Below are 26,695 nucleotides of genomic sequence, written 5' to 3' on the forward strand. Positions count from 1 at the left end.
CGGTTTTTGTAAAAAAGAAAATGTACAGCTGTCTTTGTCCCCTCTTCTTTAGCAGTTAAAGCAAGTTGGTGTCTAAGCTGCTCTGTAGAGCGTTTCTGTGTGCATCTCTGTTACTTTGGGGCTGAGTATGTTTTATTGGGTGAATTCTGAAACTTGACTGCTGCTGTTGTTTTTTTAAAGAATTATAAGATGAAACAAAAGAAGTGGCAGCGTATGCGAATTCGTTGCCTGATTCGACTTTTTTGTTCAGAAAATGATTTTATGAATTCTTCTTTAGAATACTAACAAATATTTTTAAGTCTTAGGATTGGGAGTTATTACTCGATCGCTTATTTTCGTCATTACAAAAATTTTTTCCAAAATAAGTAAAAATATTTCTTAAACAAATTATTCAACCTGGTCACCTGGTACTGCATTCTTATGCGAAGAGCGAAGCGGGACGTTTTGGCGCGGCCCGTTTTGACGCGACCGTTTTGGCGCAGCCATTTAGGCGCAAGGGAGGTTTTGGCGCTGCCGTTTTAACGCAGCAAAATTGAGGCGCAAGGGAGGTTTTGGTGCTGCCGTTTTAGCGCAGCAATTGAGGCGCAAGGATGTTTTGGCGAGGCCGTTTAAACGCAGCAAAATTGAGGCGCAAGGGAGGTTTTGGTGCTGCCGTTTTAACGCAGCAATTGAGGCGCAAGGGATGTTTTGGCGCGGCCGTTTTGGCGCAGCCATTTAGGCGCAAGGGAGGTTTTGGCGCTGCCGTTTTAACGCAGCAAAATTGAGGCGCAAGGGAGGTTTTGGCGCTGCCGTTTTAGCGCAGCAATTGAGGCGCAAGGATGTTTTGGCGAGGCCGTTTTAACGCAGCAAAATTGAGGCGCAAGGGAGGTTTTGGTGCTGCCGTTTTAACGCAGCAATTGAGGCGCAAGGGATGTTTTGGCGCGGCCGTTTTAACGCAGCAATTGAGGCGCAAGGGATGTTTTGACGCGGCCGTTTTAACGCAGCAATTGAGGCGCAAGGGATGTTTTGGCGCGGCCGTTTTAACGCAGCAATTGAGGCGCAAGGGATGTTTTGGCGCAAAATGATTTGATTAAATTGTTTATGTCGATTGCATTATTCCTTTAAACATAAATGTTATGTATCTATGTTTTTGGGTGTTTTTTTGGTCTAACGTATTTTTATGTAGAGAACAACCGAAATTTAAGTTCGTTATAAAGTGAGGCGCGGTGGCTGAGCGGTAAAGTGCTTGGCTTCCGAACCGGGGTTCGGGGTTTGAAATCTTGGTGAAGACTGGGTTTTTTTAATTTCGGGATCTTCAGGCGCCTCTGAGTCCACCTCTGAGTCCACCCAGCTCTAATGGGTACCTGACATTAGTTGGGGAAAAGTAAAGGCGGTTGGTCGTTGTGCAGGCTCATGACACCCTCGTTAACCGTAGGCCATAGAAACTGATGACCATCATCTGTCCTATAGACCAGAAGGTCTGAAAGGGGAAACTAAACTTTTTTTTTATAACGTGAGTGTAGATTTTAATATTGTCCAATTCAAAACTGAACAATGATAGAAAATTTAAATTTTGATGCTAATTTAAGTAGAAACGAAAATGATTTTTTTTTATTTGTAATACCGTCTACTAAAAATAAATGAAGACTGGTGAATGTTATCATGTGCCTTTCGCTCACTTCACGTTTAGCTTATAAGGGTGGAATACGTGTGTTAATATCATGGTCCTAAGTAGAGGTCTGACCTTTCCTACTTGGTATATTTTACATGTTATTTATGTTCCCTTAGAAATTAAGAATATAACATCCTAATACAAACCTGCCACATGATGGTATAGAATTGCATCATAAACGGTTTGAACCCGGGACCTTTGAAATCAAATACTTAGAAACCATACCATAAGACCAGGCAGTGACCAGGTTTCACATCATTTTCATAAAGATTTTGACTGGTGTATGTTTATTTATTGAGAGGCCTATTTTTATTTTCATAAAAAAAATATTTCAGAAAACTTATACGAATTGTAATTGTATTCATTTATTTGCATCGGTCATGTCATAAAATTTGTAATAGACCTAGGCCAACAACAATAAATCTGCGGTTAATAATATCACTACCAATTGTTTCTGTTTAGCGCTATTTCAAGCTTTTAGCTTTCTCACAACGCTTTGATCACATATTATGTGGACCAGTTCGGAAAACGTGGAAGAAATAAAGGGTTACCTTCGCTTGGCAGAACACGCATACAATTTAGGGGGGGGGGGGGAAGAGGAAAGCATGTCATTACCATATGTTATGATCTCAGGTAGTAATTAGACATATGTATTTATCATAAAAGCAAAACCTTTATCAAAACCACATTTCGGTGGAAGGGGTTAGATCTCGTATAATACCTACGATAATAGAAACCTAAAACAATAGCGTTGCCTTATATAATATGTGTTTCTTAATTTGGAGTTTATAGAGGAAATGTGTAATGATGTTTACAATGAACAGTACCTACTGGACTAGTGTAGTGATGTGTACAAGCCAAAGTACTTAGAGGACTAGTGTAGTGATGTGTACAAGCCAAAGTACTTAGAGGACTAGTGTAGTGATGTGTACAAGCCAAAGTACTTAGAGGACTAGTGTAGTGATGTGTACAAGCCAAAGTACTTAGAGGACTAGTGTAGTGATGTGTACAAGCCAAAGTACTTAGAGGACTAGTGTAGTGATGTGTACAAGCCAAAGTACTTAGAGGACTAGTGTAGTGATGTGTACAAGCCAAAGTACTTAGAGGACTAGTGTAGTGATGTGTACAAGCCAAAGTACTTAGAGGACTAGTGTAGTGATGTGTACAAGCCAAAGTACTTAGAGGACTAGTGTAGTGATGTGTACAAGCCAAAGTACTTAGAGGACTAGTGTAGTGATGTGTACAAGCCAAAGTACTTAGAGGACTAGTGTAGTGATGTGTACAAGCCAAAGTACTTAGAGGACTAGTGTAGTGATGTGTACAAGCCAAAGTACTTAGAGGACTAGTGTAGTGATGTGTACAAGCCAAAGTACTTAGAGGACTAGTGTAGTGATGTGTACAAGCCAAAGTACTTAGAGGACTAGTGTAGTGATGTGTACAAGCCAAAGTACTTAGAGGACTAGTGTAGTGATGTGTACAAGCCAAAGTACTTAGAGGACTAGTGTAGTGATGTGTACAAGCCAAAGTACTTAGAGGACTAGTGTAGTGATGTGTACAAGCCAAAGTACTTAGAGGACTAGTGTAGTGATGTGTACAAGCCAAAGTACTTAGAGGACTAGTGTAGTGATGTGTACAAGCCAAAGTACTTAGAGGACTAGTGTAGTGATGTGTACAAGCCAAAGTACTTAGAGGACTAGTGTAGTGATGTGTACAAGCCAAAGTACTTAGAGGACTAGTGTAGTGATGTGTACAAGCCAAAGTACTTAGAGGACTAGTGTAGTGATGTGTACAAGCCAAAGTACTTAGAGGACTAGTGTAGTGATGTGTACAAGCCAAAGTACTTAGAGGACTAGTGTAGTGATGTGTACAAGCCAAAGTACTTAGAGGACTAGTGTAGTGATGTGTACAAGCCAAAGTACTTAGAGGACTAGTGTAGTGATGTGTACAAGCCAAAGTACTTAGAGGACTAGTGTAGGGATGCATGGACGCCCGCACGGGGGGGGGGGTGCAAGGTGGTGCAGTTTCCCCCCCTCCTCTTCTGGATTCTGAGAAACCAAATTTTAGTCATTTTGTTTGCACCATCAAATCAATGAACTTCTAAGTAGCAACTGAACAAGTGGTGCTTCCACTGAAGTACAAAAGTAGGGTTAAGTTGTTGTTTTAGAAGACTGGCCTAGGCTAATCAGGAATTGATGTCCGACCATATAGGTGCATGGTGCACCATTCTGAATAGCCAAATTTTATTCAAATTTTATACACCTTTAAATCAATTTCTTCTAAATAACAGCTTAACAAGTAGTGCTTTCACTAAAGAACAGTTGTAAGAATACGCCACTATTATAATAAACAAGAAAAGCCAATCAGTTGAAGGCCGACCATATACGCTTTATTAAAGGCTTTCACTTCTTAGCACTATAAAGGTGTCAGATATTATATAGCACGTTTGTCGTGACGATTTCTCTTCTTTTCTACATAATTATAAGTATCATTATATTTAGTTAAGGCATAGAATATGATAAATGTTTGCCTTGGAGAAGAAATCCTTGCCAGCTGTCTTTCGATAAGGTAAATATACAAGTTTCATGGAACAGGATTGAAGAGTGCAGTCATCCTAATACATGTATTAAAGTCTTGCGGAGTTGCTGTCGGTGATAGAGCTTGATAACACGTCCAACAGGTTACAGCGAAATATGTTTAAATAATAATTGTACACCCCTTGCTTCATAAGCCTTATTATGAAGCTAGTTTTCAAAACTTACTGTCATTTGTTTTGGCCTCTGCTAAAAGGCATTGACCTTCTTTCTGATCTTCTGTAGGCGTGGACGTCTTAAGTTATCTTACACGTCATTGTTAGCCCAGAGTGTAGTGGGCGTAGGTCCAGGGGAGAGTTTGAAAAGAGTACAGACGCATTTCATTAATCAATCAACTTCAACAAATCGCTTAGTTGGTTAAGCCATTGCGGCACTATACACGATATACCGACAGCTCTTCTCTATTCTCGTTCTTGTTTTTTCCTTGGATAGAATCTCATTCTATGACAAGACTGTCCATTCTTTTATATGTAGTTTTCCCATCTCTTTCTCTGTCAGCCTCTTCGTCTTTTTCCAGTTTTTTTCCCCTGAAGGAAGGTCTTTGTAAGACCTACTAAATATCTCCATTTATCTCGAGAAATAGTGGGTGAGATTAACTTTATCCCTGACGGGAGCATTTCTCTGTCTTACTTTAAAGGATCACAGGACGACCAATTGTTATGATCCCTTTTATAATCTTTCTGTGAAGTCTAAGTTAAGAAGGGCTATGTAATAAAAAAAAAACTAAAAATAAACCCTCAGTTATGGAGTTATCAGAGCAAATATAAATAATAGTCGCCAAAGTGTAGGGCAGCACTCGTGCATGATTTTATAAATCGATTTTAACTCCTTAAACCTAAAAACGCACCAGTAACTGCCTTCAACTTAAAAAAAAAACAAAACGTTTATATTGCTCAATTTTTATGCTTTAAAAGTAAGTTTCCTTTTATGAGCTTTAGGTCTATATGGCACATGATGTCAAAGGTCATCTGTTTCTGTGGCCTACGGTTAACGAGAGTGTCATGTGGCCATCACAACGAGCCAAAACCTTACGTTTTTCCCCAACTAATGTCAGCTACCCATTAGAGCTGGGTGGACTCAGAGGCGCCCTAAGGTAACGATATAAGGAATCTCAGTCTTCACCACGACTCAAACCCAGGACAACGGTTAGGAAGCAAGTCATTTTACCTCTATTCCACGGCACCTACTATGCCTAAATTCTTTAATAGCATACTTAAAACTCTATTGTCCAATCTCATTCGTGGATTAGTGGGGGAGGGGGTATGTGGGAAAAGGTTTTCCCGTGCTGCATTTAGGGATTGTAGTCCTCAGTAAACACTAGTCTGCACTAGCCCCCTTGTTAGGTAGCCAATCCAAGTTTAAGCGTAGCTAACCTCTCTGCCACACATCCCACATTGTCATTTCATGCGGCACAAGGGGAGAACAGGTGGCGTTTGTAAATTGGAGACGATTTTATTTAGAAATAATTTATTGAATACCTGTACTTATTTTCATTATTACAAATGCATAATTATCTTTGGAATTGCAAGACACAATACATAATACAATAATAAAACAAAACTTAGATTGCAATTATTTATTGTATATAATCAGTTACAATACATTGTATAATGGTTACATTTGATATAATAGCAATTTTATTTTTACTTGTAACTAAATTTAATATGTATGACTAAATTAGAATAGCTAAGAAAATATAAATAATTTATCGAATACATAAAAATAGCTACTTGTATTGATTCCTTTGACTTCATATTGCAACTCTCCAAAAGTTAATTAAGAGCTAGCCATGTAACCTCAATGGCATAGAGAATGGTATCTGCATAGGTGTAGACCTGTAAAACGAAGCCGTTCTGGGTTACATCAATAGCCTTGATCACTAATCTAGTATTAAAATTTTTGTCAATATCTAAGACAGTGGGCTGCAAGACTATGTATGGCAGTGTTGAGAATGCTTGTCTAAATACTATTGCCACCTTCTTTTCCTTAACTCCGGTCCAAGGATGTAAGTAAACTGATCCAGATTCAATTCTAAATCCATTTACTGGATCCCCTCTTTTCACTGCACTATCAAGTCCACGAGTCTGTGTGCTGTTGTTATCTGGAAATGTTATTAGAATGTAAAGATGACAATAGATTATGGCAAGCTTGCAGTATGCTGAATAGTTTGATGATCTATAAATATTAAAGGCATAATTGAAAGGCGCTAATGAAACGAGATTAAAATTTAACGAGAATCCATCCTGTGAGCTTTTGGTTCAGAAGTCATGTGCTTTACCACCTTATACAGCTCAAGTATGTTTACTTCCGATTGAAGCACTTATCAACATTTTTTTGGTTCGTAATTTTATTTCGTTCTACTTTTTATTTCCACCCTGTTTTTTGTATTATATCTTAAACAAAATTATTTTCTATATATAGATACATGTCTGCATACCGCCTAAATAAGATGATCATTATTGTAAACTTTATTTGTTTATGTGTCACTGCTCCTGAGTCAATGCAATTCGATCCTCCATCTCATGCGAGACCGAGCCCAGGGGAGGAGAAACTTCAAATGCCTATACTGTACCATCGCAATCCTTGGAGAAGTCATCACTGCCTTTCTAGACCCCACTAGGAAACGATGTGATGAATTGGACAAGTTAGAAAGCCCTTCTTATATCCCCACCTACATCGTTTTATTTTTACAATCGAGCAGGAGAACGCTCCAATACACCCTCCAGTGTCTTTAATTCACTGGAAAACTACATAAATAATATTTAAATATTTACCTAAGCCCAATATGACATGGAATGTCCCAGCCAGTGCGAACATAAACACAGTAACTGCAATATTCATTTCTTTTTTTCAACAATAAACAGACTTGATCTTTGGACAAACAAAAGAAAGATATTATGAATTATCTATCATTTACTCAGATAAAGATAAAATTAAGTTGGATAGAAAAAAACAAGGTTACAAAAGACAGTTTGTGTGGAAACACAAACTCAAAATCAGCCCCCCGAAGTGGTCCACCCAGGCAGGCCTCAATATATTCAGAAAGATGATTCGAATGAAATTATAGATGAAAGACAAATGAGAATGAAGAAAGAAAGTTGGCCTCTCTTGTGTTGTGCCCCTGCAGTCAGCTGATCAAATGATAGGTGAAAGTGAACGTAAGGTTAGATGTGAACCTAGCCTAACTGATGACTTAGAAATGATCTAATTGTTTTGTAAAGGCTCATTCTCTTATTCGAATCCTCAAGATAGAAAGTGCAATATTGTTCGCCCTACCGGGCCCACTGAAAACATACATGCAAATGTAATTTACAAGATTAATAATTGTTTTAGATTATGTCTAACTTATAATGCATACTAAGTAGTTTCTTTCTCTTTAAAAAAAAAGTAAACATTTGTTCGTGTGTAAATATAGTACTAAGTATAACAGAACTTACATAACTTAACAATACAAGTATAAAAACAAAATTTTTTGACATAAAATCTACAACCGTTTGCATTAATGTGTTATACTTCGGTTTACTGTTGGCTCCCCTGAAAAAGAGCCTCAAGTGTTTAATAGTTAATAGTTGTAAAATTGGTGTATTCTTATGAAAAAACTGTTTTCATAAATAATTAAAAAAATTAGATTTTTCGCTTTCAGAAAAGAAAATATTATGATGTCCGATTTTCAGTTTATATTCTAGTTTACGAAATCTAAACGGGACGGACAGACAGACAGATAGGCCAAAAAAAAAAATATAGCGTCTTTTCCCCTTTCGGGGGCCTTTAAAATACTTTTAATAAAAAAATCTTATATTTAGTGAATGGCCTTTGGTCAAATCATTTTTGTGGATCAATTGGAGAGGGGGGGGGCAAAAGTATCTTGCAGCAGGTTTTATTTTTAATAACAATTTTTTAAAAGTTGCTTGATTCATAATTCAAAGTCGAGGTCTTCAGTCTTTACGCCGGAAGACCGACGTACTAGCCACTGAGCTATTCAAGTATTTTTTAAATTAAAAGTTGTATAGACTATGATTAGTTTAAAGTTTTTAGCGATTATCCTAGTTCTCTATACATTATTTTTATCTCACATAAGATGAGCATATTTTCTACATAAAAAAAAATTGATTACGACAAAATGATTGAACTAATTTGGGAGTTTTGTTTCGACTGATTAACATATAGTCGTCGAAAATGAATAATTGTGTAAAAGTACACAGTTTTGAGCTTGCCCATTATAAAAAGAGAATATAAAATGTCATAAACGTTTTGAGATTTTAACTAAAAATGTAAATACTTTTCAAACGGCGGTTAAAAACTTCATAACTCCCTAATACTTAACGTCGACTATGAGACTTACCTAAAAACGCTCAAACCTTAAAGACTTTCCTAAATGTATTTTCGAAATTTTCAAACTTACCTAAGCAAGAAAGAAAACTATGTGTTTTACTGCTTTGAGATGAAGGTCCCACCGTAATTTTGGTAGAACTAGATCGATTTAAATAGAACTTGAGCTAATACAAATGTGATAATGATAGCTTTAAATGTAGATATCTATGTAAATTTGTATCCTAATGCCATGACGTTATTCCGATGATTCATCGTTTTAAAAAGGACTAAAAATTTTTAACACAATGACTCTTACAACATGTTGCATTCTTGTAGACGTGGGACACACATTTTATTCCTTAAAGAACAGGGCCTTTGTAATGACAGGCACAGAAGACAATTAAAAATAGACCCCTGCAAACATTTGCTTTGTCACGGATGAATGTGTGCATGTATGTATAATCTTTTTTTGTTTTTCAAACACATAAACTTTAATCAACTTTACTGCATATCACACACGCTGGTCTCTCTCTGACAACAAAACACACTTGCGGTTAGCGAGGGTGTCATGTAGCCAGCACAACGACCAACCGCCTTTGTTTTTCCCCAGCTAATGTCAGGTACCCATTAGAGCTGAGTGGACTCAGAGGCGCCCAAAGATTCCAAAGTTAAAAATACCAGTCTTCACCAGGATTCGAACCAGGGACCCCTGGTTCAGAAACTAAGCGCTTTACCGCTCAGCCACCGCACCTCCCCTGGCCTAACTGATGTCTTATAATTGATCTAATTGTTTTGAAAAGGCAAAAACTCTTAATCGTATCCTCAAAATGGGATAAAAATCCCGGAATTACAAATGTGCAGGAAAATAATGTTTACAAGATTATTATTCGTTGTTAATTAGGTCTTACTATAATGCATACTAATTAGCTTTTTCTCTTTAAAAAACTGCTTGCATAACTGATTTTAAAATTAGATTTTTCGCTTTCAGAAAAAAAAAGTAGCCGAACTTTAAATGGTCTAAAATATTATGATGTCGGATTTTCAATATATTTTTCTAGTTTACGAGATCTAAACGGGACAGACGGACAGACGGACAAACGGACAGACATTTCACACAAAACTAATAGCGTCTTTTCCCCTATCGGGGGCCGCTAATAAAATACTCAGAATGACACAAAGATAAAAGCACATTCCACCTTAAATATGCTAGGACAAATTTTTACAAATGCTCTTTCTACCCTAGCGCTATTATAGCATGGAATGGGTTGTCTGAGCTAGCCAGGAAAACCAGTAACTTAGAATTTAGGTAATTCGTTACTATGCATGACTAGATGCATGACGCTTAGGACGTAATCATCTTCTTTTTGAAGTAACGTCTGTATAATATAAGATAATTTGCAAAAGACAATCCATCTTTTAGTTTAGTGTAACTCTTTTGGCTAACACGTGCATGGAAAGTTTCCATTATGCAAAATACTGTATGACCTATCCTGAGGGGCTCTGAGTGACAGTTGGTTTGTGAATAGCTTTGAATATTCAATTATCTGTTTATATAGAAGTTTGTCAAAGTCCAATTTATTCATTTTATGAGTGTTTCTAGCAAGAAGCTAGAGTGGAAGCTTCCAATATTAACCACTTTAAAGAAAATTTTATTTAAAAAAAAAGTTTAAGAAATAAATGTGTTATTCTAAAAGCTTTAATTTTTCCATGTAGACAAAAATATAAACAAAAGTATCCTTTATTAAACATCCTCAGCATAGTATAACTAGAGAGAACATATTGTACACTTATCATTCTAAATTTTTTTTTATTTAGTATACACATTGAAAAACAAAAATATTAAGTCATGATATATGTATAATATTAAGAGCTTAAAATATTAATAATAAGGCTTTTCTTTGAGTCCGAAGATTAGTGAGTAATGCAGTATTTTCCATGGCTGCGCAGTCCCAGCTGTGACCTACATGTTTTGCCACATCCATTACATAAATTACAAGAAAACCTATAAAGTCTATTACTAATTTCTTTTATCCAAGTATCCATATCTGATACTCAGTGACCCTACAAAACATCAAGTACACAATATTTTTTTTACAATATCTTTTATCAGTATTTTAAAAAAAAATTTGCAGTAATACTGTCAGTGTCTTCGATTCCTTAAAATTAAGGGTGAGTGCTGTGATTCACATCATTTTAGCAGTAAACGCTTGAGATATCGTAACATATGAATAAGCAGATAGAATAGAATATAATGCGTTATAAGAAGAAAACAACTAATAATTTTAATATATTTCACGAGTCACGAGATCTTGATAAAATTTGCTTAACAATGCAGAGCTTGGCTTAGCCTTGGTAGGACTCATATTACAGAGACACGACACATAGCAGCTTGCATTGAATTATATAGAAATAATTTATTCTAGTGAAAAACTAGAGTTGTGTAGGAGGAAACTGACTTCCAAATGATCTGCTTACAAAAATAAATTCAGCGAAGCGGCAAAATGTGTGATAATGGCATCATTTGTAATCTAGTATAACCAAAACACACAACCATATGTGCGATATATTTTGCTGACTTTAAACCAGCTGCTAAGTTGGAAAGTCTCACAGTTTGTTCCGCATTGAAATATTCTAAAAGTACTTATCAATTCTCCAAATAATTGTCAGTTTTCACAATATTTCATTCAGAGTTATTGTTATACCGAGACTAATCGTAATAAAAGGCCCCAACACTAACACGAACTTTGACCTGGCAAGATCTCCATTGCCCAGACGTTATGACGTCGCAAGTTCGTGTCGAGGTCTACTGTAACAATTGTTCTCGGTTATACACAGTCTTTAATAGACAAAAAAATGCTCATGTATAAATAAAGTTACCAGCCAATCGGAAAAGGAGGGGGGAAGTCCTGCTTTATCATTTTTTCTTTAGCTCTCTAAAGTATTGATGTGTACAGTGTACAGTTCTTAGAGGAATAATGTAGTGAGGTGTACAATTAGGGCACCTAGAGGATTAGTTTAGTGATATCTACAATGTAAAGTAAATAGATGACTATTTTATTGATGTGTACAATGTACAATACCTTGAGGACTAGTTTAGTGATGTGTACAATGTACAGTATCTAGAAGAATAGTTTATTGATCAGTACAAAGTACAGTACCTAGAGGAATAGAGTGGTAATGTGTACAATGTCAATGTACAGTAATAATTGGACTAGTTTAGTGATGTGTACAATGTACAGTACCTAAAAGACTAGTTTATTGATGTGTACAATGTACAGGACCTAAAAGACTAGAGTAGATTTGTGTAAATTGTATAAAATTTAAAACCAGTACTGGCTGAAATTTGTTATGGTAAGAGTGTTTGCAAGTTGTTGTTTTTTTAGCTTTTTTAATTGTATATTTTATAGCTTACTTTACACATATCGTTGGTTTAAGAAACAAGAACACTTTTTTCCCTGGTTAACCTACACTGGACAAAAAAGAGAAATAGGTTACTTAGCTAGCTTATTGTTTGTCATAGTTGTAACGTTTTATTACGCTATAAGTCACTAACGCTGAGAAATATGTCTGAAGTAGAAGTTTTACAGCCCTTGTTTTGTAAGCCTAAATGTAAAGCTAGTTTTTTAAACTTTCTGCAGCTTTCTTTTTTTAACCTCTGTTGTAAACATTTGACCTTCTTATTGACCTCGGTTGTACAGAACGTCATTGTTTCTCAAAGTGTGGCAGGCGTACACCCAGGGGGGACCTGCAGAGTTTAAAAGGAGTACAGCTACACCTCATTAATTATGTTAATTGTTTAAATGTTCATTTTTTTTCCATTTAATTAATAATTATAACACAATTACCCTTATCTGTCCCATGACTCTCGACGCATGGGTGCAGTGACAGTACCGTAGTTAAATCCATCTACTTTCCAGGCCAGCAACTGTTCTTAGCAGAATTGTAAGAAAGACACTGCTAATAGAACCTTTATTAGTTTTATAAAACATTATTAGCGGCCCCCGAAAGGGGAAAAGACGCTATTAGTTTTGCGTGGTCTGTCTGTCCGTCCGTTAGTCCTTCTGTCCGTCTTTCCGTTCGTCTCGTTTAGATCTCAGAAACTAAAATAGAAAATGAAAATCGGACATTATGATATTTTAGATCATCCCTGCCAACATGGTTGACCAGTCCAGGTCATGTCCTGCTGAAGAAGAACGTTAGATCGTGTAAATGTGATCCCATAATAGAGGAAGTTGATTTGGTAACATGCAACCCTCAGTACGCTGTTATCCGAACACCAAACGGTCGAGAGGAAACTGTCTCATTACGAATGTTAGCCCCTAGGAAGGAACAAAAAGTTATAGAAAATAAGAATCAGAGTAGAACAGAGCTTGATATTGGCTGCCTCGTCCAAAGCTCACCTCCCCAGGAATCAACCGACTGATTCTATCATGCCTGAACAAACCACCATCACCACCAAAGACATAGCCAGAACGTCGGAAACTCAAGCAGATGAAACTACACATACATACAATCTTAGAGTAAGGAGAACTAGGCCCAACTTCAAAGTGTAAAAGCTCATCAGCTTACTACAACTCTTATTTTGACATTCATTTTTGTCAATACTAGTCTCCAAAATGACATTTGTAAATTTTTCTACTTTCATTTGGCTTTGGTGACTTGACTTAATAAGATATTTGATCTATCATGCTATATTTTTAAAAGCTATTTGATTTACCATGTTATATCAACATGTTACATAATGTCATGCTATTCTACATTGTTTGTTTAATTGAATCTCTATTATTATTCTGCACTTACTTAATTCTTTCATTCTTTATAATACTATTTATAATTTGAACCGGGGGTTAATTTTATGAAAATTATATTCTGTATCGGTTATAGTTCTTATGTTTACATGTGCTTGTAACTCGTCCTTAAGAATGTGTTCACAAAATATGTGTTGTGTAGTCATTCAGAATATTAAAGCCATACTATGCAGACATAGTTTTCGACACTCTTATCTTTATGTTCATATTTAATGTACTTGTTCAGGCTGTCTTGAGGTCAACTATAGATGACTGTTGAATTTCAACCAATTACTCTGCAAGCGTTTGAGCTTTATTGTTCAGGTGTATTCAATGTAGTTGATTAACAATACATAATAAACAAGACGATCGATTTAACGAGTGAAGAGATAATATAGTCAACTCTAATGAACAGTTCATACTATATTTATTCTAATAAAAGGCCACAGTAAAAGTCCCTGTCAACTAAACACGTCTTTACCCTAGAGGATTCTATCGCTAACTGATTTTCCAGTCTGTAACCCAAAATATCCCAAACGTCACTAGTCCCGTTCAATATACGTCTTCTTCGGTGCATCGCTAAATGACTAGTACTATAAACAAGGTGTCTAACACATAGCACTAGGCAAACCTAGTTGCGATCTGCATATTTCCAGAATTTCGTGCGACAAAGCCGTTGTTCGCTGGCGGTTAAGTTAAGTTTTCTTTCCGTCTTTTAAGCCTGTCTTCAATGATGGCTTTTCTTTGAGTCTCAAATATCTGACCCGCAGATTTTGTCGAGAGCTCTCCAACTGTTTCTCTCAGAGGCAATCTGCTGCCAGGTACTTTCCTCCATGCCAGTGAGGGCGAAATGGCGCCTTAGTGAATCTGAGGGGGGCACCTCCTCTAAGATCGCAAAAGAAGATCGCCTTTGGCATGCTGTCGTCTCCGATGAGGGATATTTTTTATTGGCAGCATATAAATTAATAAATAAATGACATTTTGTTCAAATTAGCCTTCTCACGCTTCTCTATAAGTTTATTTTTCTAGAGGGGGCCTCTGGCGGATTTAAAAAAAAAATACAAGGGGGCGGTAGGCAAAAAAGGTTGAAGACTTCTGATTTAAACGATCGAAACAAGACTATGGCTTAAATATCCTCGTCCATTGGTGACTCGGAATAATCGAAATCGAAGATATTGCTTTTATGTAGCAAAAAAAAAACAAACAAAACAAAAATAAAATTGATTGTTATTAAAACAAATCCATTTTTACATCTTTTTTTGCGAGTGGTACTTAACACTAAATAAATAATACATATACATTTTGTTCTTGTTTTACCATTAGAAATATTTGGTTTACAAAATCAATCTGATTGACATCGGTATTTTAGGTAACAAGTGCCCATCAAGTATTTGCTACATTACAACTCGTCCATATACATATAGCAGCTCCATGAAAAGTGAATGTCACTGTGAAAGAGTCCTAAAACTTAGTCAACATTTTTACATTCAGATCTCAGCCTGATCATGAACAGTAATTTTTTAAGATAGGTCATCAGGTGCCACTCAGGGGATGTCAGCGGACAGGATAGGAACCCTGGACCACCGAAACGACCGAACGACGGCCCAGCACGCATACCACACGAACAGGCAGACATAAATGACTAAGTACCAAGAATAACCAGTGACAGAAACTATTTAATGAGAAATTTAGTCATAAATTTAAACACTGCTTTTTTTTTCTTTGTGACGGCATGCCTTTTTCAATGTGGGGAAAAAATGTATGACTTCTTTATGGGTTTTTGAATGCGTTTTTCACGGTGGTCAATCAATACCTTATGGACACACTCATAAGAGTTCCCTCAATGAATGTGAATTTGACATTCACAACTGGTAATCGCTTTAAAAGGTATAAAACCGTGAGTGTTGAAGATTCAATGTAAAGAATGTATGTAGATCTAAAGAAGAATACTGCAGCAGACCAGCCTACTATGTATGGAGATAACTATCTCAGACGATCTAATATCTGGTACCAATAATAAATTTATTTAGTTTATTAGTTTAAGCTTTTTGTTAAGTGTACTTTCCTAAGCTTACTGCTAAATTTGATTTACAAAGTGAATTAGTGCTGGATATGTAGAGTGTGTTTAAATCTTCACGAGTTCTGCTTAAAGAATTAAAATATTTTTGTTTGAAAGAAATGATTTCTGTTATTTTTGTAACTCAAACAAAGCAACTCTAGCATACAAATTGAATATCACCAGATACAACGTGTGAACATACAAAGACGATTTACTGTAACAAATTATATCAATTAATTTAATATCAACTTCAGCACATTCAAAAATCGCTTTGCTGTTCAATCTAAAGAAGTCATAGGAATACATTACGATATTTGTTAGCCAGTGTTACAATCATCGATGGTGTCGGATGTCACAATCTAAGATGGTACCAGATATCACGTTCAATCTTGATTGTGGATGTCATATGTCAAGATCTATAAAGCTGCTATGATGAATGTCACAGTTGTAGATTATCTTGATCTGTATCACACCATCAATGGTCGTGATTGCCGAGGATCTTGAAATAATCTTTCAATAAGATGATCGTATAGACGTAGTTAGATCTATGTGGATAATACGATCATTCAGAATGTTGCCAATTGATAAGAGGATCGTCTAGATCTAGGAGTTACTATTTGACAATACGATCTAAGTATTTTATTGTATTCAATGAAGAAACTTCTCTTCGTCTAAAAACAATTACTTTAATTTAGAACTTGAAAAAGCTATTCACAAATAATTACAGTGGTTAAATGTACTTGAATAGAATATCTGATCTACACAATAATGCAACTGAGTTCTAAAACAAAACTGATGTTATCGCTACACGTTCCAAAACACACGACTAAAGTCCAACTAGCTTTTTGCCGGGCTCTAGAACGTCATCACGTGATCAACAACCTCACCCTGCTAGACCAACCAATAAATGCAGCCCAATGTACAACAATTAACTTTCGAAACCAATGAAGTTCATTTTGAAACTGAAAGTAATTGCATGCTTGTTTTTTTCCCAAGCTAGGTCAAGTTCTGCCGGCAAGCTAATATAGACTGTTACTATATATGGATATAGTGTACGTGACAGCCAGATTTAACGTCACTTCAAATGGAGACTTTTTAAAAATTGTAAAAAAAATAAATATATCATTTAAAAAATATATCAACTTTGCAAAATTCACCAATCGCTTAGTCTTTTAAGCCACTGGGGCACTATACACGATCTCTCGAAGGTTTTTCTGAATTGTTGTCTTTTCTTTGAATAGAATTTCCTCAAAGACAAGCCTTATTTATATTGTTATCCCATCACTTTCTCTGTCTGCCTCTTCTTCTTTTTCCTGGTTCCGTTTCCCTGAAGGAAGGTCTTTGTGAGACCTACTAAATATCTCCATTTATCTCGAGAAATAGTGACTCAGATTAACTTTATCACTTACGGGAGCATTTCTCTGTCTTACTATAAAGGTTCATAGGATGGCCAAGCGTTATGATCTCTTTTGTAACCTTTCTGTGAAGACTAAGTAAAGAAGTGCTATGTAATACATTTGGGAAAAAAAAAACTCAGTTGTAGAGTTGTCAGAGTAAGTATAGATAATGATCACAAAGTGTAGGGCCTCACTCACGATTTAATCTCGATTTGACTCCTTAATAAAAAAAAAACACCAGTAACTGCATTCACCTTTTCACCTTTTTTAAAATAGCTTTTATCTAGCTCAACTTTGATGCTTTAAAAGTAAAGTTTCCTTTTTCAGACCTTGTGGTCTATATGGATGATGATGTAAAGGTCATCTCTTTCTGTAGCCTACGGTTAACGAGGGTATCGTGTGGCCAGCACAACGACAAACCGTCTTTACTTTTCTCCAACTAATGTCAGGTACCCGTTAGAGCTGGGTGGACTCAGAGGTACTCGAAGATTCCCTGTAAAAAAAACTTAGTTTTCACTAGGATTTAAACCCTGGAAGCAAAGCGCTTAACCGCTCAGCAACAGCGACATCAATGCCTCTGTACTTTGTTTTTACGTGCGTCATTTACAGATTTTAGGCGCACAGTAAACACTACTCGTCACGAGGAGCCACTATCCCCCTTGATAGGTAGCCAAGCCAAGTTTAAGCGTAGCTAACCGCATGGCCACAAATCCCACATTGTCAGTTCATGCAGTTTTACTGGGTTTATTATCCATAGCACAAGGGGAGACCAGGTGGCGTTTGTAAATAGGAGATGATTTTATTTAGAAATAATTTATTGAATACATGTACTTATTTTCATTATTACAAATGCAATAATTATCTTTGGAGTTGCAAGACTCTTTACAATACATAATACACGGACAAAAAAAAAACGTAGATTGCAATTATTTATTTTGTATAATCAGTTACAATACATTAATGTTTACGTTAAATATAATTGTAACCTTTTTTTTTTACTTGTAACTAAATTTTAAATATGTATAGCTAAATTGAAAAAAAAAAGAAACCTTTTGCATCATTAGATAATTAGAATAGTTTAGAAAATAAAGAAAATGTAGCGAATACATAAAAATAGCTACTTGTATTGATTCCTTTGACTTCATATTGCAACTCTCCAAAAGTTAATTAAGAGCTAGCCATGTAACCTCAATGGCATAGAGAATGGTATCTGCATAGGTGTAGACCTGTAAAACGAAGCCGTTCTGGGTTACATCAATAGCCTTGATCACTAATCTAGTATTAAAATTCTTGTCAAGATCTAAGACAGTGGGCTGCAAGACTATGTATGGCAGTGTTGAGAATGCTTGTCTAAATACTATTGCCACCTTCTTTTCCTTAACTCCGGTCCAAGGATGTAAGTAAACAGATCCAGATTCAATTCTAAAGTCTCTTGTTGGATCACTTCTTTTCACTGTACTAGCAAGTCCACGAGTCTGTGTGCTGTTGTTATCTGGAAATGTTATATAAGAGCACACATGAAAATGGATTATGGCAAGCTGACTGTAAGTTGACAGTTTGGTGATCTATAAATGGTAAAAGCATAATTGAAAGGCGGTAATCAAACGAGATTAAAATTAAACGACATTCAATCCTGGGAGCTTTTGGTTGAGAAAACAATGTGCTTTACCATTCAGTTACCAAGCCCTTAAACAGCTAAAGTATGTTTACTTTTGATTGAAGCACTTATTAACATTTTTTTTTGGTTCGTAATTTTATTTCGTTCTACTTTTTATTTCTACTCTGTTTTTGTATTAGATCTTTAACAAAATTGTTTTCTAAATATAGATAACTGTCTGCATACCCTCTAAATAAGATGATCATATTATAAACTTTATTTGTTCATGGGTCACTGTCCCTGAGTCAATGCAATGCGTTTCTCCATCTCTTGAGAAACGGAGCCCAGGAGAGGAGAAACTTCATATGCCTATACTGTACCGTCACTTTCCTTGGAGAAGTCATCACCGCCTTTCTAGACCCCACTGGGGAACGGTGTGATGGATTGGACAAGTTAGCAAGCCTTTCTTATATCCCCACCTTCTAATACAGCCACCAGTGTCTTTAATTCACTGGAAAACTACATAAATAATATTAAAATATTTACCTAAGCCCAAAATGACATTGAATGTCCCAGCCAGTGCGAACATAAACACAGTTACTGCAATGTTCATTTTTTATTCTCAACAATAAACAGACTTGATCTATGGACAAACAAAAGAAAGATATTATTTAATTATATATCATTTGCTCAGATAAACATGACATTAAGTTTAATAGAAAAAAAAACAACTTTTAATACAAAATATTTATATTTAGTGAATGCCCTTTGGTCCAATCATGTTTGAGGATGAATTGGGGAGGGGAGCAAAAGTATCTGGCAGCAGGATTTATTTTTAATAGCAATTTTAAAAAAGTTGCTTGAATCATAAGTCAAAGTCAAAGTATCCAGTCTTTAAGCCGGAAGGCCGACGTACTAGCCACTGTGCTATTCAAGTATTTTTAAATTAAAAGTTGTATAGATTATGATTAGTTAAAAATGTTTAGCGATTAGCTTAGTTCTCTACACATGGTTTATCTCACATTAGCTAAGCATATTTTCTGTTTTAAAAAAATCAATTGATTACAACAAATTGATTGATTAATTTGGGATTTTTTTTTCTACTGATTGACGAGTAGTCGCCGAAAATGAATAATTGTGTAAAAGTTCGACTCGAAATGAGAATGAAAAGCTGGAGAACAAAATTCCACTAAAAGATTTATCCCAGACAGACAGAAAGACGGAGCGAGTTATAAAAAAAAACTTTATGAAAAAAAAAATGCAACATAAGTCTGTTAGGAAGAAAAAAAAAGTAAATTTTTGAACTTGCCTATTATAAAAAAAATAAAGATAATATAAAATGTTATAAAAGTTTTTAGTTTTGAGATTTTAACTAAAAATGTTAATACTTTTCAAACGGCGGTTAGCAACTTCACAACTCACTAATACTTTACGTCGTCTATGAGACTTACCTAAAAACAGTTGAAATCTTTAAGGCTTACCTAAATGTGTTTGCGAATTATAAAAAACTTACCTAACCAAGAAAGATAACTACGCGTTTTACAGCTTTGAGATGAATGTCCCACCGTAAGACTGTTATTTGTGTAGAACTGGTTCGGTTTAAATAAAACTTGAGCCAATAAAAATGTGATAATGATAGCTTTAAATTTAGATATCTATGTAAATGTGTATCCTAATGCCACGACATTAATCCGATGATTCACCGTTTTAAAAAGGACTATAGAAACTTTTAACACAATGTCTCTTTCAACATGTTGCATTCTTGTAGACGTGGGACACACATTTTGGGTCCAAAAGAAAAGGCCTTTGTGAGGACAGGCGCAGAAGACAATTAAAAATAGACCCCCCGCAAACAAAGGCTTTCTCTGCCTTAGTTTGGCAAAATATGCAGGTCGCAACTGGGTTTGCGTAGAGATGTGAAATACTGCACTTATCTTTAATATTATGAATCAAATATAATGGTATTATTATAATTAAAGATGACAACAGCTTTCAAGTTATACTTTGAATTGTAACTTTTATTAGCTTTAATTTGAGAAACAGACATTTGACTTTGCATTGACAAAACTGTTACATTTACAGATATAAAGAGAAGACCTAATATGGCTATGTCAGAGATCTCATATTCAGAGATGATTGTGATTTAAATTCATCAAATGAAGCGTATCTTTACAGAAGATTGTCTCTGTTTGAGTAGACAAGACATGAATCAACAAAAAAAAAATTAGTAAATTAATTACTGATAATTTGTTATTTTGTTTGATATTAACAAGGAAAATAATTTGTCCTTTAGTCATAGATACAATCTAAATATGTAGGGTTTGTTTTTTTATTGCCTTAGAGAATGAAACCGATTATTAAGGCCAAGCCCATTTCAAGATAAAGTTGAAATTTTCTAAAAAAAAATATTTATAGTTCGTATTAAAACATGAATCAATTTAAAATTAATTTTAATTAATTCGTCGTTTAATATTTAATAAGTAGAAATAACTTCTTTTTGATGGAAATATAGTTGTAAGTTAGGAGTTATTTCCATTAGATAAGCTTTGTTTTTTAAAAAAAGGTATTTAAAATATATTTCGATTAACTATTTATCTGTGGTTAATTACATTTGTTATCAAACTCTTTCAAGATCTCAATAAAAAAATGAATGGGAGATCCAAAAATGGATATGAGAAAACAATGCGTGCATCTCTGCAACATACCCAACCTACCCATGCCATGTGTGCAAGTGGCTTTTTAAGGCGGAGATTGGACCAGCTTTATCTTATCTTATCTTATATAATACAGACGTTACTTCAAAAAGATGATTACGTCCTACGCGTCATGCATTTAGTGATGCATATTAACCAAAGATTTAAATTCTGCGAAGTCACTGGTTTTCCTGGCTAGCTCAGGCGACCCATTCCATGCTCTAATAGCGCTAGGGAAAAAGGAGTATTTGTACGAATTTGTCCTAGCATATGGGGCGAGGAATGTGCCTTTATCTTTGTGTCTTTCTGAGAATTTTATTAAATTTTGTTTTTGTATTTGAAGATTATGGTTCTGTGTTTGGGACCCCTCAACTCAAGAAAACATTAAGAAACTGGAACAGACACAAAATAGAGCAGTGAGATTTACAACAAACGAATATTCACATTTGACTAGAGTAACACCTTTATTAAAATAACTAAATTTAGAAAGCCTTCAGGACAGAAGACTCAAATGTAAAGTAGCAATTATACATAAAACACTGAACCATAATATTTAAATACAAAACTAAATTTAATAAAATGCTCATAAAGACACAAAGATAAAAGCACATTCTTCGTCCCATATGTTAGGACAAATTTGTACAAATACTCTTTCTTTCCTAGAGCTATTAGAGCATGGAATGGGTTGTCTGAGCTAGCCAGGAAAACCAGTGACCAGAATTTAGGTAATTGTTTACTATGCATGACTAAATGCACGACGCGTAGGACGTAATCATCTTCTTTTTTTGAAGCAACGTCTGTATAATATAAGATAATTTGCAAAAGACAATACATCTTTTAGTTTAGTGTAACTCGTTTGGCTAACACGTGCATGGAAAGTTTGCAATATGCAAAATACCGAATGACTTATACAGAGGGGCTCTGAGTGACAGTTTGTTTGTGAATAGCTTTGAATATTTAATTATCTGTTTATGGAGGAGTTTGTCAAAGTCCAATTTCTTCGTTTTATGAGTGTTTGTGGTCAGAACGTACAGTAGGAGCTTTCAATATTGACCACTTTTAAGAAAAATTTAATTTAAAAAAGTCTAAGAAATAAATGTGTTATTCTAAAAGCTTTCATTTTTCCATGTAGACAAAAATTTAAACAAAAGTATCCTTTATTAATTAAACACTGACCAGAATGCGTCACTGGAGAGAACATATTGTACACTTATCATTCTAAATTATTTTTTTTAGTACACACATTAAAAAACAAAAATGTTAGCCACGATATATATTTAATATTAAGAGCTTATAATAATAATAATAATAATTGTTAATAATAATATTAAGGCTTTTCTTCGAGTCCGAAGATTAGTGAGGAATGCAGTATTTTCCGTGGCTGCGCAGTCCCAGCTGTGACCTACATATTTTGCCACATCCATTACATGCATTACAAGAAAACCTATATAGTCTATTAATTAATATAATTTTTTTTCCAAGTATCCATATCTGATACTCAGTGACCCTACAAAATATCGAGTAGAAAATATTTTTTTTTACATTATCTGTTATCAGTATTTTTTTGAAAACATTTTGCAGTAATAATGTAATGTCTTCCATTCCTAAAATTAAAGATGCCTGCTTTGATTCACATGATTTTAGCAGTAAACACTCGAGATATCGTATCATAGGAATAAGCAGATATAATAGAATATAATGCGTGATAAGAACAAAAAAAACGAATAATTTTAATATATTTCACGTGTCACGAGACCTTGATAAAATTTGCTTAACAATGCAGAGCTTGGCTTAGCCTTGGTAGGACTCATATTACAGAGATACGAAATGCAGCAGCTTGCATTAAATACTATTATATAGAAATAATTTATTCTAGTGAAAAAAATAAAGAATTGTGTCGGAGGAAACTGACTTCCAAATCATCTGCTGAGTTGGCAAGTCTCACAGTTTGTTCCGCATTAAAATATTCTAAAAGGGCTTATCAATTCTCCACATAATTGTCAGTTTTCACAATATTTCATTCAGAGTTAGTGTTATACCGAGACTAATCGTTACAAAAGGCCCCAACACTAACACGAACTTTGACCTGGCAAGATCTCCATTGCCCAGACGTTATGACGTCACAAGTCCGTGTCGAGACTTACTATTACGATTGTTCTGGGTTATACACAGTCTTTAATAGAAAAAAAAATGCTCATGTATGAATAAAACTACGAACCAATCGGAAATGGAGGGTGCCCCTGCTTTATCATCGTTTCTTTAGCTCTGTAAAGTATTGATGTGTACAGTGTACAGTACTTAGAGGAATAATGTAGTAACTGCAAACGCTGAGACAGACATATTTGATCCTTCCAGACGTCAGTAAACAACAATTTCACGGAATGGTTCTCTAAAAAAACATAAATTAATTTTTACACTAAAAAAAATATAATGAATATGAAACAAAGCTAACTAAAACTATTCTAGATAGACCAATATTTCGAAAAGAAATACAATTGCTTTGTTTTGCACGTTACGAATGTTAGTTCATGTTTAAAGGTAATTACTTCCTAGCCATAACCTGAAGCAGAACAAGGAGGGGTGAGCAGGGCTGGGACCCGAGATAATCAAACAACTGTTCTGAGTTCATACCGCACTATCAGGTAGCTATTATTATGATTGTTATATTATATAATTATTTTCAATACACTATTTTTAAATTATGTTTGAAAAAAAAAAAACTTAAACAATAGAAAATTTCTTTTTCTTCAAAAAAAATAATTGAAATGATATATATAGTGTTTTAATTCATAAAACTTTCAACATTTTGAAGAAATATTTGTAAAAAAAAGCAGAAAATGTTGTACAAGTATCTTTCGAAACGAAAATTTAATTCAAACTGTATTTATATAACTTCGATTTGATAAATTTGTATCGGCCGTGTGGCATTTACGTAGAATGTTGGCTTTTAGAGCAAAAGGTACTGGGTTCAGATTCTAGTAGAGAGCATATTTTTTTTATTTTATATTTTTTTTAAATAAATAAAAATCTCAAAAATGATAACCTAAGAAATGATTATGTTTTCTGATTATATATATTTTCTTAGCAGTAAATAAAGAGACTGCAATATCTAGTAATTAGAATTTCCTCTAAAAAAAAGTTTGAAAAATATATATGCTCTCAAGAAACGTAATATATATTAAATGCGCTATGATTACATGCTTTAAATATAAACACAATTAAAAGACAAACAATTAAAAAAAAGGTTATAAATTGTTAGAGGTAAACCATTTTTTTCTCAATAAACAATGAGCTACCCAGTACTGTAAAAGAAACAAAAGCTGAGTTTAATTGAAAATAATGTTAGACACGAACGAATCATAATTAAAGATCAGTAGTAAAGAAATTACAAAGAAAGCAAGGTGAACAACGTCAAACAATGGTTGCTCTTTTAGTTTATTTTTATTTTTCTTAAATCATGAGGAAAATCAAAATTTTCAAATTGTTGACATAAATCTTAAAATAATTCATTTAATAAAAATCTTATTTTTTATTCAACAATTCTTCCTATTTATGGCTTTAAGGGGATTATATTTTTTTCCAGCCTTATAATCGAACATCTTTTAAGATTTGGCTTTCACTTTAATTTTATACATTTTCCACGTAATTTTTTGATTGTTTAAATCTAGTTTGTAGGTTTGTGTAAGCGAATCACGGAATATTTTCAAATACTTAATAATATTGCATGAAATGGACTCGTATAGAAATGCATAATTTGGCATGCAATAAAATCTTAAACCATAGAGATGATAAATTTTAATGTGCACTCAGCGTAAAATCAAATTTGATACTCTGTATGTTAGCACGAGGACCTTGTACAGTCTGGCCGTAGGCGGTTGCCCACGTCGCCTACGCCTTGTGACGCTACTGCGCTTGCGAAATATTTTTTCAAGTTACAGATTTCTAAAACTTGGTTAAAAATGTGTACGTGTTGTATGCTTAAAGAATATCCAGATGGCAGCTTCTACTATTCAGTAGGGTGAGGTTAATTTTTTAGAAATCTCCAACTGTTTCTTTAGCAAGCCGCCTGCATCCATGTGCCTTAATTGCAGTCGCCAGTTGTAAAGAAACAAGTCATTTTAAGTAAAAACTGCTTTTATTGTGAAACATTCAAACATAACATATTTACAAGGTTAACATTATCTACCTCAGTTCAACCAAGTTTGCGCCTAGCTGATTTTTAAAGCGTTTTTTGGAGGCTCCTTAGTTACGCTTATTAAATTTCATCTTGCAAAATTACCTTTGGCGCACTATCGTACCCAATACGGGATATGTGTCCTGTCTAGCGTAACTGTGGAGCTATAAATATCTAACTAAGCCACTGGCTAGGAAAGAATGCTTTCTTGCATCACTTCTATGGATATGTTGTATAAGTCTGAAGTTGGGTTTAACTTAGATAAAGCTAATTGTTGGCAAGTTTACAAAATTCCTTATTTTATTAAGAACAAATGTTAGAATGACACAAGGGGAGTAAATTAGCAAACTGTAAAGCATGAATCGCCTTCCAACTTGTTGTTTAAAGTATATTCTTATAATTTTCCAGTCTTTTTTTTTGTTTTCAAAAAATATAATACACCCTACGTTTGAAAAAAGCAGGTTTCTTAGTAGTAAAGACTAGTGGTCCATCTAAATTCTATATACATGGATTTTACTTTATTAATGTCATATAAGAATGCTTTAAAAGCTGTAATGAAAATGAGAAAGAAAGTTGCAGCATTTTATTTTAACGAGATCCACAGCAAACGGTTTTAGCGTATTCCATACTTATCAAGACCATATAAAACCTAATATTGGTTATAGATAGAAATGCGCAACGTTAAAATATGTTCAATTGTGTTTAATTTTGATAAGTGAGAATCTAATCAGTTTTGTACAATAAATAGAATGTAGAATTCTAAAATTATTATATATATTTTAGGTCATTTCTAGTACTTACTTTAAAAAAATAATTTTTTATTACAAAAAATGCAAATTTTTGTTAATGAAAAGTCACTAGAGTTCTCTATGTCGTTGTACTACGAAAATAATATACCGAAAGGTCAATCGTCAAAGGAAGATAACTGTTGAAAAATAAGGTCATCTAATTTTAATTTATATAAATACTACTAGATTTACGATTGAAAGGTCAACCGCAGAAAATTTCTTTTTTCTTCAATAAAAATAATTGAAATGATATATATAGTGTTTTAATTCAAAAAACTTTCAACATTTTGAAGAAATATTTGTAAAATAGCTCAGAAACTGTTGTACAAGTATCTTTCGAAACGAAAATTTAATTCAAACTGTATTTATATAACTTCAATTTGATAAATTTGTATCGGCCGTGTGGCATTTACGTAGAATGTTTGCTTTTAGAGCAAAAGGTACTGGGTTCAGATTCTAGTAGAGAGCATATTTTTTTATTTTATATTTTTTTTTAATAAATAAAAATCTCAAAAATGATAACCTAAGAAATGATTATGTTTTCTGATTATATATATTTTCTTAGCAGTAAATCAAGTGACTGCAATATCTAGTAATTAGAATTTCCTCTTAAAAAAAGTTTGTAAAATATATATGCTCTCAAGAAA

The 26,695-nt window shown here is 34.3% G+C and overlaps 1 protein-coding gene and 1 long non-coding RNA gene across 2 annotated transcripts; both read right to left on the minus strand.

Annotated features, from left to right (window-relative positions):
- Window positions 1–5,885: 5,885 nt before the first annotated feature.
- Window positions 5,886–8,787, minus strand: LOC129926969 (uncharacterized). Its single transcript, XR_008778678.1, has 3 exons — window positions 8,645–8,787; window positions 7,017–7,113; window positions 5,886–6,343 (listed from the first exon to the last, which is right to left on the minus strand). It is a non-coding gene; the product is annotated as an uncharacterized LOC129926969 (long non-coding RNA).
- Window positions 8,788–17,712: 8,925 nt separating this feature from the next.
- LOC129926970 (uncharacterized) lies at window positions 17,713–19,958 on the minus strand. The gene is made up of 3 exons (XM_056033873.1): window positions 19,907–19,958; window positions 18,940–19,036; window positions 17,713–18,288 (listed from the first exon to the last, which is right to left on the minus strand). Exons 2-3 carry the CDS (start codon window positions 19,004–19,006, stop codon window positions 17,960–17,962), a joined length of 396 nt encoding a protein of 131 aa, XP_055889848.1. The 5' UTR covers window positions 19,007–19,036; window positions 19,907–19,958; the 3' UTR covers window positions 17,713–17,959.
- Window positions 19,959–26,695: the final 6,737 nt, after the last annotated feature.

Source organism: Biomphalaria glabrata, chromosome 6 (assembly GCF_947242115.1).
Source record: "Biomphalaria glabrata chromosome 6, xgBioGlab47.1, whole genome shotgun sequence".
Classification (NCBI taxonomy): domain Eukaryota; kingdom Metazoa; phylum Mollusca; class Gastropoda; family Planorbidae; genus Biomphalaria; species Biomphalaria glabrata.